The sequence below is a fragment of the Dromaius novaehollandiae genome, chromosome Z (assembly GCF_036370855.1).
Source record: "Dromaius novaehollandiae isolate bDroNov1 chromosome Z, bDroNov1.hap1, whole genome shotgun sequence".
NCBI lineage: Eukaryota > Metazoa > Chordata > Aves > Casuariiformes > Dromaiidae > Dromaius > Dromaius novaehollandiae.
The window spans coordinates 79071472-79087184 of NC_088132.1; the positions used below are offsets into that span (position 1 = coordinate 79071472).

Below are 15713 nucleotides of genomic sequence, written 5' to 3' on the forward strand. Positions count from 1 at the left end.
CTCACATATAGATGAGCCAAAATATGTTTTATCTGGTTAAGGAGGTGCCAATCCAGCAGAAGGAAGTCCAGGCTCAGACAGTCGCACCTGGAGTTCTGCCTCTTGCTGTTCTCCTTGTGTGCCAAAGACACAGCAGGAGACACAGCTCTTGGTATGCTCAGATTATCAGCTACATACGCATTTTAATTCAGAGACGCTTTTGAACATAGGACTGATCATGAATCCGGGTGGGTGAGTGTTGTTTCTAGTTAAAACAAGGATTTTTTTAAGTAAGAAGGGAGTGGATGGATAGAGACTTAACTGTCTGAGATAAAAATTTGTATGTCATAGGAATTGCCCATCAAAATATATTGGTCTTATGATTTCCTTTTGCATATAATTATTTTCCTGGCGTATGACTGTCTTATAATTTGGGTAAGCATTGCTATCAGCATTCTGCAGACAAGGACAAGTCACAGAGGCTGCCTTCCTATGAGCTATGCACACATGATAAGCAATGAATGGCCACAGTAGAACTTAGATATTTGATTACCTTGTACCCTGAAAATACTCATATAGATAGAACTGTCCTTAAAAATAAGGCAAGTAGCAAAATTAGGAATGTACACATCACATCAGACTAGTAGTCACAATACTTAAATACATATTTTATTTCCTGTTCTGCATATTGTTACATAGTTCTTTACTATACCAGCAATTACGAATATTTCAGGCTATTCTTTCCAGTACTGGCTGCTTTTTATTTCTCAACATTGAACTGCTTTTGCCCCTGTGCTGCTGTTTGTGTAGCTTTGTCAGATCGTTCAGATTTTGCTCAGTTTTGTGTTATCAGCAAAAGTTGCCTACTCTTGTTTATAATAAACAACATCATTCCAGGCAGAAGAATCTTGCTTATGGTTTACAGAGCACAGAAAAGATGACCACTGCCTTCCAAAACCCACAGATGGAAGCTGTTTCTTCAGTAACTACACACACTTTGGGCATCTCTGCTGTTGTCTATATTTCAGTGAAAGAGAAGCAGAAAATCGATGGAGCATTCGATGTAGTTAGTACCTCTCTCTCTTAGGATTATTCTTACTAAAAGAATATAGTGTAGGCCTTGGGAAAATTAAAATAATACAAGAGAAAACAAAGCATTAGTCAAGTTAAGTGCTTATTATAAAAGGAATTCATACATTTATTCATTATACATAGAGCTACATGATGAGAAACACAGCACTTTATTTCAGTTTTCATTTTAGCATTCAGATTAGCATAAACATATTTTCAGATAAGATATTAAACCAAGGTCTTGGCCACATATGTCTTCAGAAAAGATTCTATAATGTTGTTTTCAAATGACCTTGCCAAATTCAAATGCATATTACTGCTATGCTCTCCAGCTCTTCTTACTAATCTCAACTGAAGATGCAATTCTCCATTTCCTTTATTTAGCCCTCGTTCAGCATTATGACATGTTTTTAAATAACTACCACGTTCCATTTTAGACCTTCCTATATTTCCAGTGATACTTAAAAGCAAATCCTTGAGTGTTCATAAAATACTTTATGATTTTAAAGAGTAAAGATCCAAATAGAAATATCTTAAGATATTTCTGTTCGGTAAGTCTGAAAACAGAAGAGTAGAACACCTTGTAATTTTTAGTCAATTTTGACCTCCTAAAATAATCAGTGCTAATACTTCAGTGGAGAGCAGAAGCATAGCCAGACTATGCCCATGTTCTCAGTGAATTTATGCCCTTAATCCTGCTACTGCCAATGAGTAGTAGTGCCTAAACACCTTGAAGAACAGGACCTAGATTACTTGTAAAACATCCAGAATTATTGCAGCATAGTAAAGGTTTGAGTTTAGGCCCAGTGAGTCCTATGCATTCTGACTATTTATTATTATTACTTTTTAACTGAGCCATCTTCATTTTCATACTGTGGTCCCACTCCTTTCCTAACTTAGGCTCCAGCTGCCATTGGCTGTACGCTATCTGCGTCTGGTTTCAATAATAAAACTAAAAGCTTCTTCAGCCTAATAGGCATTCTGTTTGGTTCTCACCTCACCGCAGTGCTTCTTTTAATGTCATTATATATCTGTCTTAAAACAGCTGCTCTCAAATTAAGTTTCTCCCTCTTATTGGGCTGCTTAATGTTTCAGATCTGTGTATTGCAGGGCAAGACAGCTGCTCAGGGAGCCTGATTGATTTTCAGCATCAGGTACTAATGCCACAGCTTTTTCAGTGACCTGAAATGCACTCAGTGCCTTCCAAATTGGGAAATGCATTATCCATTGCACTTTCTGTCTTCCTTTTTTTTGTGGTCATGTTTATAGACATGTGCAAGAATCTCTTCTTCAATGTCAGCTTGCTGTTTCATTATTGTGGTACCCTTTCATTCTCTGCTGAAAAGCAAGGGAAGCACAAGCAACTTAATCTCACTTAGTCTGTGGTAGGCACAAAAAGAAGCATTATTTGTCCTCTAAAAGGTGTGTGTGAACAGAAATCTGATAGAACTAGAATCTAAGTCAGAACTGTTTTGTCTTCTCCCATTGGCTCTTTATTGTCATGCTGTTTACTAACAAACCTGTTGGAAAAGGGGAAAACAATGACTTTGCACTTCCAGCTAACAATGGTCTGGCTCACTTTCAAGAAGCACCAAAATTAAGAGTTAATTTACTGTACAGAAAGTTGCAAGGGAGATGTTTCCATCTACAAGTCCTCATCAGGAAGGAGACAAAACACAACATCAAATAGAAAATTCAAGGTGAGATCAACTTTTGGGCAAATAAGGTTAAGCATGTGTGACCTAAGTGGATAGCAAGGCCACTGACTGCTACATTCTGCAGTTGTACAGCACCCCGCACAAAGTCAGACCTCTCTGCTATGGGGACACAGAAGTCTTTGCACAGTGCAAATACATTATAACTACAGTATATATGAAATAACACTTTCAATCTGTGTTTATGGTAGCATAGAAAGCAACTAAACACACCCACCATTTGTAACAAGACCAACAAGATCCACCTTTTCCACTAGTACTTGTCCTTGGTAAAGAGAAAACTTTCACACTATTGACTCGGATACAACAATCATATTTCTTTTACTTCAGTTCAGACTCAAATATTCTGATACAACAAGTAAACAAATCCTTTAATTGTGAGTACTAGCATTTATGGGGGTGTCTTACTATAGTGAGGTTAGACATATATGCTTATATATAATGTGTGTCTGCATGTGTGTGTGTTTAATTATGTATGTATTTATCTACGCATGCAAACACAGAGAAGCATAAAGGTTTGAGAGTATCTGAGAGTGTAAGATGACAATATGATAAATTGATCCATATGTGGAGTACCAGAAATGTATAAAACTATTTATCTAGTCCTGAAAAGACTTAGGGCCAGGAGCTGACTGAAAATTAAAAAAAATTCAATACAGATGTCTTCTGCTATGGAAACACAGGCTATTTTTGTACAAGTGGTATATATATATATATATATTTACTATTTATAATATTTATAATATTTTGTTTTCCAGTTGCAGGTTTTTTTTCCTTGAAATTCATGATGGGAAGAAGACCAGTTATTAGTAAAAGCAAAATACATGTTCACAAGAGCCCATGAAAAGCAAAATCATAAGAGTTATGGTCAAGCTCTAACTACAATTCATATAATGAAGATGAAGTCTAGAAAACAAGGTGTACCCCTTCCTTTTTTCTCATAGACATATGTATGGAGAAGCTGATTGCTCTATGATGTAACAACATACTGTGAAATACAGGAGTCCCTTGGAAGTGGAGTAGGCCACCCTCTATCAATAAAAATGGGCTTCTGACAGAGATGCTGAGGTACAGCAGAGATTTGCCTAGAAGACTGACAAAGCCTGTTTGAGTAATTTGGCCCAATGTAGTCACTACCAGTAGTGATGCAAATACTGTTTTCAACAAAGCCCCCATTTATGATTTTAATTTACAAGCATTTACAAAAGTGAATAAGTTTATATAAATAATTATAAAGGCTATGACTTGCTGCCCAGAAAACTCGCTCAGCACTTCATCAGACCTTGGATTAGAAAACTCACTCCATGCTTCATCAGACCTTGGATTACAATCCTTTAAGCAGGCTAAATTTTGCTTATAAATTGTCCTATGTGAATAAGACTATTCATGTGTGTCCTGAATACTTTTTTCAGAATCAGTTCTATACAAGAAAATATGATTCCTTACAAACGTTAATATTTTTGCAAATCAGGTCTAAAGATAACTCAGGCAAACCGTTGCTGTAGCACTTGCTTTTCTGTTAGAAACCACTTACAATATAGATAATACTACTAATATTTAATAAAGGCATATCATTACTTTCTCTGCTTCCAGGAAAAAGTCATTTACTTCAAAGATGTACATGAACAAAGTGAACAAAGTACTCCTGTTTAATCAAAACATGATAATTAACAGGAGTCCGAGTATCCTTATCTTGGGGAACAAGAATAGCAGGTAGCAATTTCACTACTCTTTCAAGTCCGTGATTGTGCTACCAAGTGGGAGGATCTGACAGCTACGAATTCACTTCTTGTCATTTCAGGGGGAGTAATTAACAAGTTGACTATATCTGCGTGGCTATTAGCTTGGATGGCGCCTTGGATTTAGTAAGATGTAGAAGGCTGCCGGCTTCTGTGAAAGAAAGGTTAATGGAGACATTTGTCCTGTGACGAAGAATTTTGAATAGAGCTAGATAAATCATCCACCTCTAGGATATCACACCATGAATGTCTCCTCCAAATTCATAAATCATTTTAGGAGGTATTTTTACAAATCATAATATATAGAGAATGGAAAACTACATCTTCCAATTGTGATCCTATTCAAGGGGATGCAAGTTTCACTTCAATTCAGCTTCTTTTAAGTTCATGATCCCAACCATATTTGTCATGATTGTATGTGCATTGTGATACCTCTTAAAGAACCAGAGGGCTAAGGGCACAAATGGCTTAGGTGTTCACTCCAACCTCAGTCACCTAGTTCACAGGATCTTTGAATCTTCTCCTCAGTTGCCACATACTTTTGGATAGGATGAATTCTGCCCAGCTTTAGCTCTGACTAACAACCTAAACTATTCATCTGATCTATTTAAGGTGTATATTTTGGTTTGAGATGAATCATTCTCCAGGATGTCTGTATATTTATATTGTGAATTAGAGACCCAAGTGTGACTTCACTGCAGATTGCAGTTCTGTATAAACACATAAACTCACCTGCCTTAAGCTCACCAGCCAGACTGACATTTTGCTCACACTTAAACTGTAGATTAAGAGCTAAATTCCCCAGATTACATGAGTGGCTTGATCCAATGCGACTTTGTATATCAGACTCTACTAAAAGCCCTACAGCAGCTTATAACTTAAGAAGAGCACAGCAGCTTATAACCTAGGAAGAGCTATTGTCCCAGTTTTCTATAATCGGTCAGTGTTTGGTGTATCAGTGTAGGCCTGAAGCAAGGCTTGAGAGTTCACCTCTGAGAAAAAGCTCTTCTGTGATGAAAAGAAGTACTCTCCAACAATTTTTGCTACTACAGTTTAATAGATTAAGTGGAGAATCAGAGCGGCTGAAGGGGAGGATTTTTGCATTGAGTCAAAGCAAAAACACAAGTTGCTGAGATACAGGTCTTCAGGCTGTTTCCCTTCCTGTACGCAGTTGATCTGAAAAAAACCCACAGTCTATTTTGTGTAGAACAGTCAAAAAGGTTTTAATAAAGATTTCTATCTTTGATTAACTCTTTCTATATTCTGAATATGCCCAATACCATTATAAAAGGATTCTAATCTAGTTGTTTCCTTATTACTAGTAGTAGTAGTAGCAGCAGCAGCAGCAGCAGCAGCAAGCAGCAGTAGCAGCAGTAGTAGAGAATATACCTCAGAATTCCTTTGATTTTGTCACAGTTAAGAGAAAAGGCTTTTTTTCTCCTCCCTAGACTTTAGTCTGGCTAACTAGTGCTTCAGAACAGCAACTGCCACAGAACACTGTTATAAACAGGTTTTGATTATTTTTCTTCTCTCTGTGTTTAGCAGTTACACCATTAAACTATAAGGTATCTGGGAGGAATACAGTGGCTATACACCATGCTTTAATCCTCCACTGACACTTTTCTCATTGCAGAAGAGAAGGTATCCAAAGCAGGAATGTATCTTAATCCTAACATAAAGAGAGTTAAGGGAGGTTGGATGATAATAAGTAAGAATCATTAACAGTTAAGAGGTAGGGGTGCTTTCTTCCATGTGACCATGCAGCATATGTGTCTCATGGCACCATACAGCAGAAAATTTTCTTGCCTGTTCCAGCCATGGCAGGCAGCTGTTGAACAGAGGTATTTGGGAAGTATAGGAGTCATTCATCCACTTGCTTGCTTTCTGAAACAGGGGAGAAAGGAATATCAGATCACTGGCTAGAGTATCAATTAATGTCATTTATAGCAGGTAAAGGCTCTAAATGAGAATATAAAGAGTAAAGCCACAGCAGATCAACAGTCCATCTAATCTATTTTCCTCTTTTGGAGAGTGATCAATAGCCCAAGGAAGCCCATTCAGTGACTCTTGCCTGGTATGCTCTCTCAGCTTCCAGTTATTTGCACCTCAAGGGCCCTTCTGAGCCAGAAACAGAATCTTTGTTTTAAATTGCCCTTGATGGATTTTTTCCTCCAATAGTTTCCTAAATGGTTTTTGAATCCATCTATACTTTTGGCACCAATAATTATCCGTATTCTCTTTGAGAACAGAGATCAGCTTGAGAAGGGATTTTGGCTCAGAGGTTGGTGTCCGAGTGAAAAGCAGGGTGAGATGGCTGACTCATTTTCACAGCTTGCCTCTCCCAAAAGGAAAAGGTCTCTTTTCTCCTGTTTCATTTTCACTTATCCTCATGTTCCCCCAATTCGTGGTTCTATGCCATCTCCTGCACCACTTTTGGAGCTTGCTAAATTGTTTGCTAAACTGATTCAACTCACTAACTTGGTCGACAACCATTTTACTTTGCGGTGGCTTAGTTTTCATCTGGACTAGTGTTGAATCAGCTCAGAAAGGAGTCTAATGTAGCCAATAAGGCTGGGAGAAGGGGAGACAGGTGTGGGACTTCCTGCTTTTCTGCAGGAATGAGATGTTAGATTTGGTTCACCTCATCTTGTAATATCAAAATCAGTTGTGAGCCTCTGAAGTTTGTTCCTAAGATGTGATAGCTCATGCATCCTTCCTTGTTCTTGGTTCAGGATAAAGAAGTAAGTTCTTTCTACACCGTGTCTCCTCTACATAGTATTTTGCCCCCTGAGAAGTCATAGCATATTGCAGATACTCACAGGTGAAGCTACTGCCTGGTAGCACTGTGGTTGAAGTGCATCTGCCAGCACAGCTGCCACGTCATGTTTTCTAAGGGCATGAGTGATGGACACAGACAGGCAACTGCACTTCCAAGCTTAGACTGCAGACCTAAATGCTAGCGAAGGATTTCTGATTAACCTCCCACCTCTGAGCAAGTGTACTGGTGAAATGATAGGGGGAAAATGACAGGTGTAGGAACAGCTCTCTGGGCCATCTACTCCAGCCTTCACTAGAAAGACACAGACTGCATTTGCCTGTCTGGTATAGTTTATATCTGAGGTATTAGCACGGCAAAATTACTTGATTAAGCACTGTTCCCTCAGCCTCTGAAAATGCTAAGTGACAAGTAGCTGTCACCTGCTGTAAACAGCTCTCAAATAATTGTATGATGAGTTGCATTTGTAAGAAAATATGTGACAAAAATGTAGCAGACTCTAAGTGTGTGTCCAGGATTTTAGATGTGATTCACCTTGAGTAAGCACCTAGAAATTTAATTGGTTGCTTTGGTTATTTCTTCCATGAAGTCTGCAAACTGTTTAAGTCTGAATAATTGGTGTATCAAGGAAAAGTCCTGAAAAAGAAAGTTTAACAGCAGGGCTATAGATCATGTATCTAAGTAACACAGCATATTTAGAATGGGTCTGGACTGTTTCATTAATGGGGAAAATAGTGAAGTTCCCAAGAGAGGAAGGAACAAAGAATCAAACCACCTTGAACTGAGAATGCATATAGCTAAAACTGTGGAGAGATGATCGAACTATCATTAATCTGTTCTTTAAAGTGAAACTACCACCTTTTCAAATATTTCTTTCTGAGGGAAATGGGAGGGTTTTTTTTTTTAATCAAATTTTTTCCACTACAGAAAGAAAGATCTGCTAGGATTTTCCAGTCTCTATCCTCCATGGCTTCAAATACTTTGTTTCCCATCATAGAAGGATGTTATAATAGTATTAAGCAGAGAGTTGACAATTTCACTGCCTTGTTGTAGTCTAAACTAATGGAACAGCTTACGAGCTTCTTGCATTCCTACTTTCTTTGATGCTACTCCTTTTCTATTTATACTTTTCTTCAACCTTACAATGGGAGCACGCATGATGCCACACAAATGATGATATTCTCCTTTGTCTGCCCACCATAACAAGGATTCTGCATGGCCCCCTCATCCTGTGTTTTCCTCCCTTCACTGATGGACATTTATCTGGACATTCATAGAGATACCATCAAGATTTGTGATGGCTCTTGCTCTGATCATCTACCATGGAAGGGTCTGTGCTTCAGATTCAGGCATCAAACTTTAGACCACTACAAAATAGGTGTCTACATGTGAGGTAGGTATCTAAGATCCCCTTATACTTAATGGAAATATAGGTTGTATCCAGTGGCCCACACACAGACGACTGTTGCTATTTGATATGCTCTGAGGTATCTTGCCTGGTTTTCAGTATCTATATTAGAAAGGCATGCAGCCTCCATAGGTCCTGTGTCATATCATATCCACAGGGGGCCAGATGATGTATGAAGAATGATAAATGAAAAGTAGTCACCACAGGTTAGCTCTAGATTATACGAAACTTGTAAAACAAAAAATAATTCTTGACTTCAAATCCAGTTTGAATGCATGAAATCTTGTTCAGTCCAGCACAAATATATTACCTTTTATGGGAAAATGAAAATGAGAATGAAAATAAGGATGGGATATAAACATACACATTTTAGACCATAGTAGAAATGATCTAAAAAAATCTGTATGTATCCTAAAAAGGAATCTGAACAGTACTTTTTTGGTAAGAGGCTTCTCGCCTGATCTAGTAGATGCGTCCCACCTCTGTCTTCTTTCACTCTATCTTTATTAATGGCATCTTAATTCCCTTGTTTTGTCCTCTTCATTATAGTGTCCCAACAACAAGTATAATATGCCTTGTTATACAGACATTTTTGGGATGTATTATATAAGCTTAGAATATTTGCAGTCACATTTTATCTTTTTTCTCAAATTCACCCACACATTTCCATCATCTTATTAGAGATGAGTTCAAATGTGTTTTATTTAATGCACTGGTGAATGCATTACTACATTAGGAAATCTCATGGAAATTCATGCGTTTAATGCTAAAGTGCCTCCCACCCCACACCCATTTCAATTAAAGTGTGACATTGACACAGCCTTAATGCCCTCAACTGCTCATTTGACACAATCTCATGCAGTGATATCTCACCAAAACAGGAAGCTGCTTTCGCATCTCGTTTGCATTATGTATTCATTTTAAGATTAGTCACATGGCTAATGAGCATCTTGGAGGCTGTCCAGTTTGCCACACTATGTCATGCTTCCTTTTCCTGCCACTCTACTTGCATTAACTCCCTGTGATATTGCCAAAGCATGTATGGAGTGTAAATTGCTCTTATCCATTTGCTCCAGAAAATGATCACATTCACTGCCATTTGGAAATTGTTCCCATTGTTGATTGCAATTAAATATTAAATGTGCGCTGAAATCATTTCATTTTCATGAAGTGCTAACCTCTGAAATTTTGCCCACAAATGTCCAATACTAAAAGAATTTTTCCCCCTCCCCTCCCCATTTACTTACAAAAAATAATATGTTCCTGGCTCGAAAATCTGAACTGGAATGGCTGTAGCAAGCCTAAAATACAGAAATTATTCCTGCTTTATCTGGAAGTGGAATTAAATTCAAAGTGACAACATTAAAATTAACACTTCAGATATCCTTTAACTTCTCAGCAACTTTGTTAGCAGATTTATTCAATATTTAAAACAAATATACAAACACCTAATCATATATTTAAGTGTATGTATATGTATTTATATTTGTATATAATGTCAAGCATTCTGAGTTTCTCAAGATCTTATCAGCTTTTCCAAACTATGACAAGGTAAGACAAAGAGAGGTTTCATACAGTAGAAGGGACCATTTACTGTGATCATTTATTCTGACAGGGTCAATAATCAGAGGACTTCTCTGAATAAATTCGCATTGTAAGAAAAATGCACCACTCAGAAAAACAGAGAACAAACAGCAGCCTCTTCCCTCAAAAAAATGCTCGAACTAGTCTCTAAAAATCTCCAGTGTTGGACTGTCCACCACAACATTCAGCAAGTTGCTCAAAGGTATAATTACTCCCTCTATAAATGACAAACACAGGAGTCTGGAATTCAGATGGGAGAAAAACATGCAGATGATTCTAAATCTACTTTCATAGCTCTTTTAGGATCAAAATTAGCATGTTCAAAATGTGTATATGTATTTGAAAAATACTACAAGTCTATGAGCATATACCTATAATATCTTATAATGTAGTGATCAAAATACCCTTTCAATAAATATGTTGCATTATTTCACATTAGCAGCAACTTTCTAAGATCAGCAAGATCTCCAGTAACATTTCCAATGTCAGTGGATAAGAGAAAGATGTTGTAAGCACAAAGAATCATTATATTCTAATTGTATATTTCTACTATATTGCTAGAGATACAAGTCACTGCAGAAAAACAAAAAACTAATGTGTAAGTAAAATAATCTCTAACCATAATGAAAAGGGATGATAAGGAAAATCCCTATTACTAGGGTCTATGACAAAAAAAGGGGGGAAAAAAACACCTCTGGATTTTTAATGATACATGATCATTACTGCACAATGTTCAGAATAAGCTCTTCAGTGTGTGTTTGGAGGCAAGCAGAAGTGGGAAGGGGAAGAACATTCGGCAGCATATTGAAATGATATGACTTGTTTGCATCTCTGGCCAGTAACAGTAAGAAGTTTTCACCATAGCCTTGTGTTGGAATAGGTAAAACACAGCAACATATTCTCATATTTAGACTGTCCTTAAAGCCCACTGTCTTACTGCTTTAGAGATGAAGTATATTTCCCTAAAATGAGGAAAAACATCTAATTGGAAGTGAATTGCCCAAGTGTATGCTTGTATGGAGCCAGGAGTAGATCAGTACATAAAATGTGTCCTTTATACCCAAAAAAATAACATGAAAGCATTGTTTAGAATCAACAAGATTTGGACTTTTATGAAATAAAACATGAAAACCAGTTGGCAGCCACTTATTTTTAAGTGTAAGCAAAGCTATTACAATTTCAACTATTAGTTTCCTGGTTCCAGGTTTTCTGTGTGATCCTAATAATCACAAACTGATCATACAAGAGGGTTTTGTGGCACTTTTGTATGGGCTGAACCTGGTTTGGTTTTGCTTTTCACCTACAGTATCAACCAAATTATATCAGTTCTGTCCTCAAGTACCTTGGGAATAGTTCATTGTCCCATCTTCTTTAATTAGATGCAAGTAAAGTTCACAAGAATCTAGAGATGAAAAAGCAGCTGAAATTATTATTCCACTCCCCTGTCAATGCTTAAGGTGGAGAGCAAAAAGTTAAACTGGGCCATAGGCTTATATAATACATATCAAAAAATGTCTGTATAACAAGGAATACTATACTTGTTTTCAGGGTACAGTATGAGGTCAAAAAGAGGACAAAACAATGGGGAAGTTAAATGGTTATAAAAGTTAAATAAGCAGCAAAAAGTTAAATGTTTATACTCATTTAATAGTCACTGGGGTTACTGAAGTTTTTCTTCCAAATTTTAAAGTGATTAGCCTCTCAGATTTGAAAGACAATGAGGTTATTTACAAAGGTACCTCCAATTACCTTCCCTCCCCCTCTCCTCCTCCTAGTTCTATTAGTACATGTCTCAGGAAAATCCTCAGCACAATGCAGGGAGGTATAATATCCTTTCTGACAGAACTAACCCACTTAAATCAAGGCTAAATTTGCATGGACAAGTACAGTGCTTACTGCTACAGCATTCTCACCCCATCCCCAAACATAGAGAATTGTGCAGCTAGTGCAAGAACATTAAGGAAAAACATGCAGGCACTTATTAGATTCTTATGCCCATGTAAAGCAAAGGAAATAATAGACCGTACCCTAAAGATTAACTGGAGCATAGTAGACTAAGCAGGTTGGTTAATATTTGAAATCTGTGGATTATCATTCTGTCACATAATACAATATTTTGGTTATTTCCACAGAATATCACCTTCTCAGTGTCATTCACAGAAACTGCTGTGGCTTAAAATGCCTTAAAATACCATAGGCAGAAGATGTTATTTTCAAAGAAATATGCATCTGAGGGCAGTATGTCCAGAAAAGTTTAGGACAGCTCATGAGTTCCAGAACTAGGATACAAACTGCTGAGAAATTAAACAGGGGCTTAAAATGCATGACACAGAAGAAAGGCAATATATTGATTTTTTAGAGAGGTCAGTGATCTCAGACATAGCTGAAAATCTATGTTCACTTTTGTGCTTTGCCACTTGCTGGAAAATGGGAGTGTGTATCATGTAAAGTTTCATTTCATACATGACCTGGTTCTATTTTCTTCCCTCAACATCTGCTGCTCAGTTACTGTGAAAAAAACCAAATCTCTGACTAGACAGATCACTGTTCTGGCTCAAAATGATAACTTTTCTGCTACATACAACTGGCTAGTTCCTTGAAACCTTAAAGGAATAATTTCCCCTCAGGCAACTCCTGTTATCAATACAGCCTTGGCCCTGGATACGCTAATTCTGGGTCACCATTTTTTCTGCCAACCCAGAAAATTCTCTTGAACTGTAATATCTTAGTACACATCTGGAAAATACCTACAGTATGCCTACCTGTACAAAAAACAGTGCGATGAATCCTACGATTTGAGACCCATATCTGAAAAGTACTAATGGTAATTTCAATCGTATAAATTTTTTCAGGGTACTGAGATTTTTAAATATATTTGTTATCACATTTCATGCAACAAATGATTCCTTCTATTTGTTTTTTGTCCAATTTTGAGTGGTCATACCAGAAATACACCCAACAGGAAACATACGTACTTGTAGCACAAGATTATACCCTGCTGTTTAGTACATATTTGGAAGCATGAATAGAAAACAGGCTTGTCTCAGGATGTCCTCGGCATGTTCTGAGACACAGAAGTGCTGAATGGATAAAATTCACAGTCCTACTTCCAGCTCTGCCCCTGGCAAGCTGTGTGAATTTGAATTCAAAATTTCACATCCCTTTTCCTATCTCCCTATCTCTTTTCCTATTTAGAGTGTTGGTTTTACTGTGTAGAAGCTGCCTTTTACTCAAGGAGACCTTCATCCTGATTAGGTCCTCTAGGCATTCCTGTAGTGTGTACTTATAATGCATCATAAGCTTTCTTTCTCTTTATGATTATTTATTATTCATATTGTGGTAGTGTCTAGAGACCAATAAGTTAAGATTCTGACAAGATACAATATATGGATAAATATAGATGGCAGGTGGATAGTTAATAATAAAGAGGGGTGTATGTACATAACTTAATGGTGTCAGTAACTACTAATTCTCTTCTCCTCTTTTCCAATTACATGTGATTAGATTTTTTTTCCTGAGTGCAACAAATGAACTGGTTGCAATGCCCTTGTAGTTTTGCCTTCTTTAGAGTTCGTACATTTAATTTTATTTTATGATTTTGCAATGATTATAAAATTCCTGTGTGTGTGAACAGCTTATAAATAGATTTGTCTTCTTCATTAAAAATCGCCATTCACCAGGAGCTAATATCCAGGGAATGTGGAATACTATAGAGAGGGCAAATTAAAAGAAATGCTACCATTGGCTGATCTACTTAGCCGTGCAGTAATTTTATAGAGGTTATACCATTCTTGACATCCACAACATGGAAGCTAACTATATGACAGGAATTACAAATATTAGACAGATATTTTCAAGGTAACCATTCTCTCTATCAGACTGGGAAGGTGAAACACACTTCTAACATATGTGATATACTCTATGCAAAGCCTAAGTCATCATCTTTCTTGAGTGAATGGTGAATGGTGAAATTCTTCAAGATCCTCTTGTCCGCCTCCTTTGTCAAGATATATTGTATATGGCACCTACATTTTTCAGGTCATTGGCAAACCATCCCAAGTGCTGTAAAACAGAGTCATATTCTTTCTTTTTTATTGCCTCTTATCTGGGCTTTACTTTTTTTTTTAATTTAATCCTCCTTAAAAAGCACCTTAGATAGCTTTCTTAAAGAGCTGTAGAGACTATTATACACCCAAACACTCCAAATCCACCTCCTTAGTTTAGCGTTACAGGACTCAGATGCTTGTACATCCAAAGGAAGTTCATTAGGATGTTAATAGATGGTGTTCAATACAGTAGAATGGGAATCCAGGGCTGTTCAAGGCATTAAAATTACTCAGTTTTTTACTCTGTTTATATCTTCCAAATTCGTACCTCATTTAGAATAGGGAAAAACATTTGATTTTTTTTTAATGAAATATAGTTTTGCTACAGCCACTGACGTAGAAATAGAAATATAGCTAAGTCAATCAGAATTCATCCTAGATTTCTCTTCCAGCTCACTTTCCCATTGTACTTCAGCAACACAGTCATTAGGCAGCGGTTAGTGTCTGAAGAAGGTGATTTTCATTGCATTCCAAATGCATGCAGTATGAAAATAACAAAACTCCATCTACCCCCCTCCAGATTGGTCAGTTTTTACCTTATTTAAATATAGTATGTTGAAAGACTGTTTTCCATCTTGTGAGATTTTTCTTTTCTTTTCTGTGACTATAATTACACAGCCAATATTAGTTATTGAGCATGAAACCAAAAATCTGTTGTTAAAAGAGATCTCGTACAAAGCATTTCAGGAGCAAATGACTCTAGTATGACCATGACACAATCTAATTGTCATCAGACAAATAAGGTTTACTCTAAAGTTCACAAATCTCGCTTCTAACCCCAGAGTATCTCAAACAGACAGAAAGATTGAAAGGGATGAAGGACAGAATAATCTTTACTCACCTATAGTCGGATCATGATAGTCAGGGAACCGATGGCTTATGAACTGCATTGTCATTGCTGGATAGGAGAAAGACAAAGGGAAGGGAAAAATGTCTTTAAATGACAACAGGCAAAAGAACAAGCAGAGAATTCATTTATCAAAATATCAGCTTAGAAAGTGAGTCAAAAGTATGTTCCATGTCTACAACTGCAAAAATGCAGTTGTATTACAATGATAACTAAGTATAGATAAATAGAAATAATATAAATTAAACATTTCTTTTGTAATTTGTCTTAATTTCTTCTTTTTTAAAATATCATTTATCAATTTCTGTATTAAAATGTTACATCTTTTCAACACTCTGTAAAAACTCTTAACCCATTAGAGTCTCTAGAGAAAAATCTAAACTAAACTAAACTAATTTTTTTATAGTATTTGCCCAGTTGCATCATAGTCCAGCCTAATTAATGTTAATTAGGTTCTCTAGCTGATATCTGCACAAAACAATCATAAT

At 36.8% G+C, this 15713-nt stretch overlaps 1 protein-coding gene across 1 annotated transcript in view; it reads right to left on the reverse strand.

Moving 5' to 3' along the window:
* Window positions 1-15713, reverse strand: part of LOC135324659 (GTP-binding protein Rit2) — a 176610-nt gene that overhangs the window by 107113 nt on the left and 53784 nt on the right. Inside the window, exon 2 of the mRNA XM_064501370.1 lies at window positions 15220-15276. Coding sequence (XP_064357440.1) covers window positions 15220-15276 — 57 coding nt within the window. The remainder of the gene's footprint in view (window positions 1-15219; window positions 15277-15713) is intronic.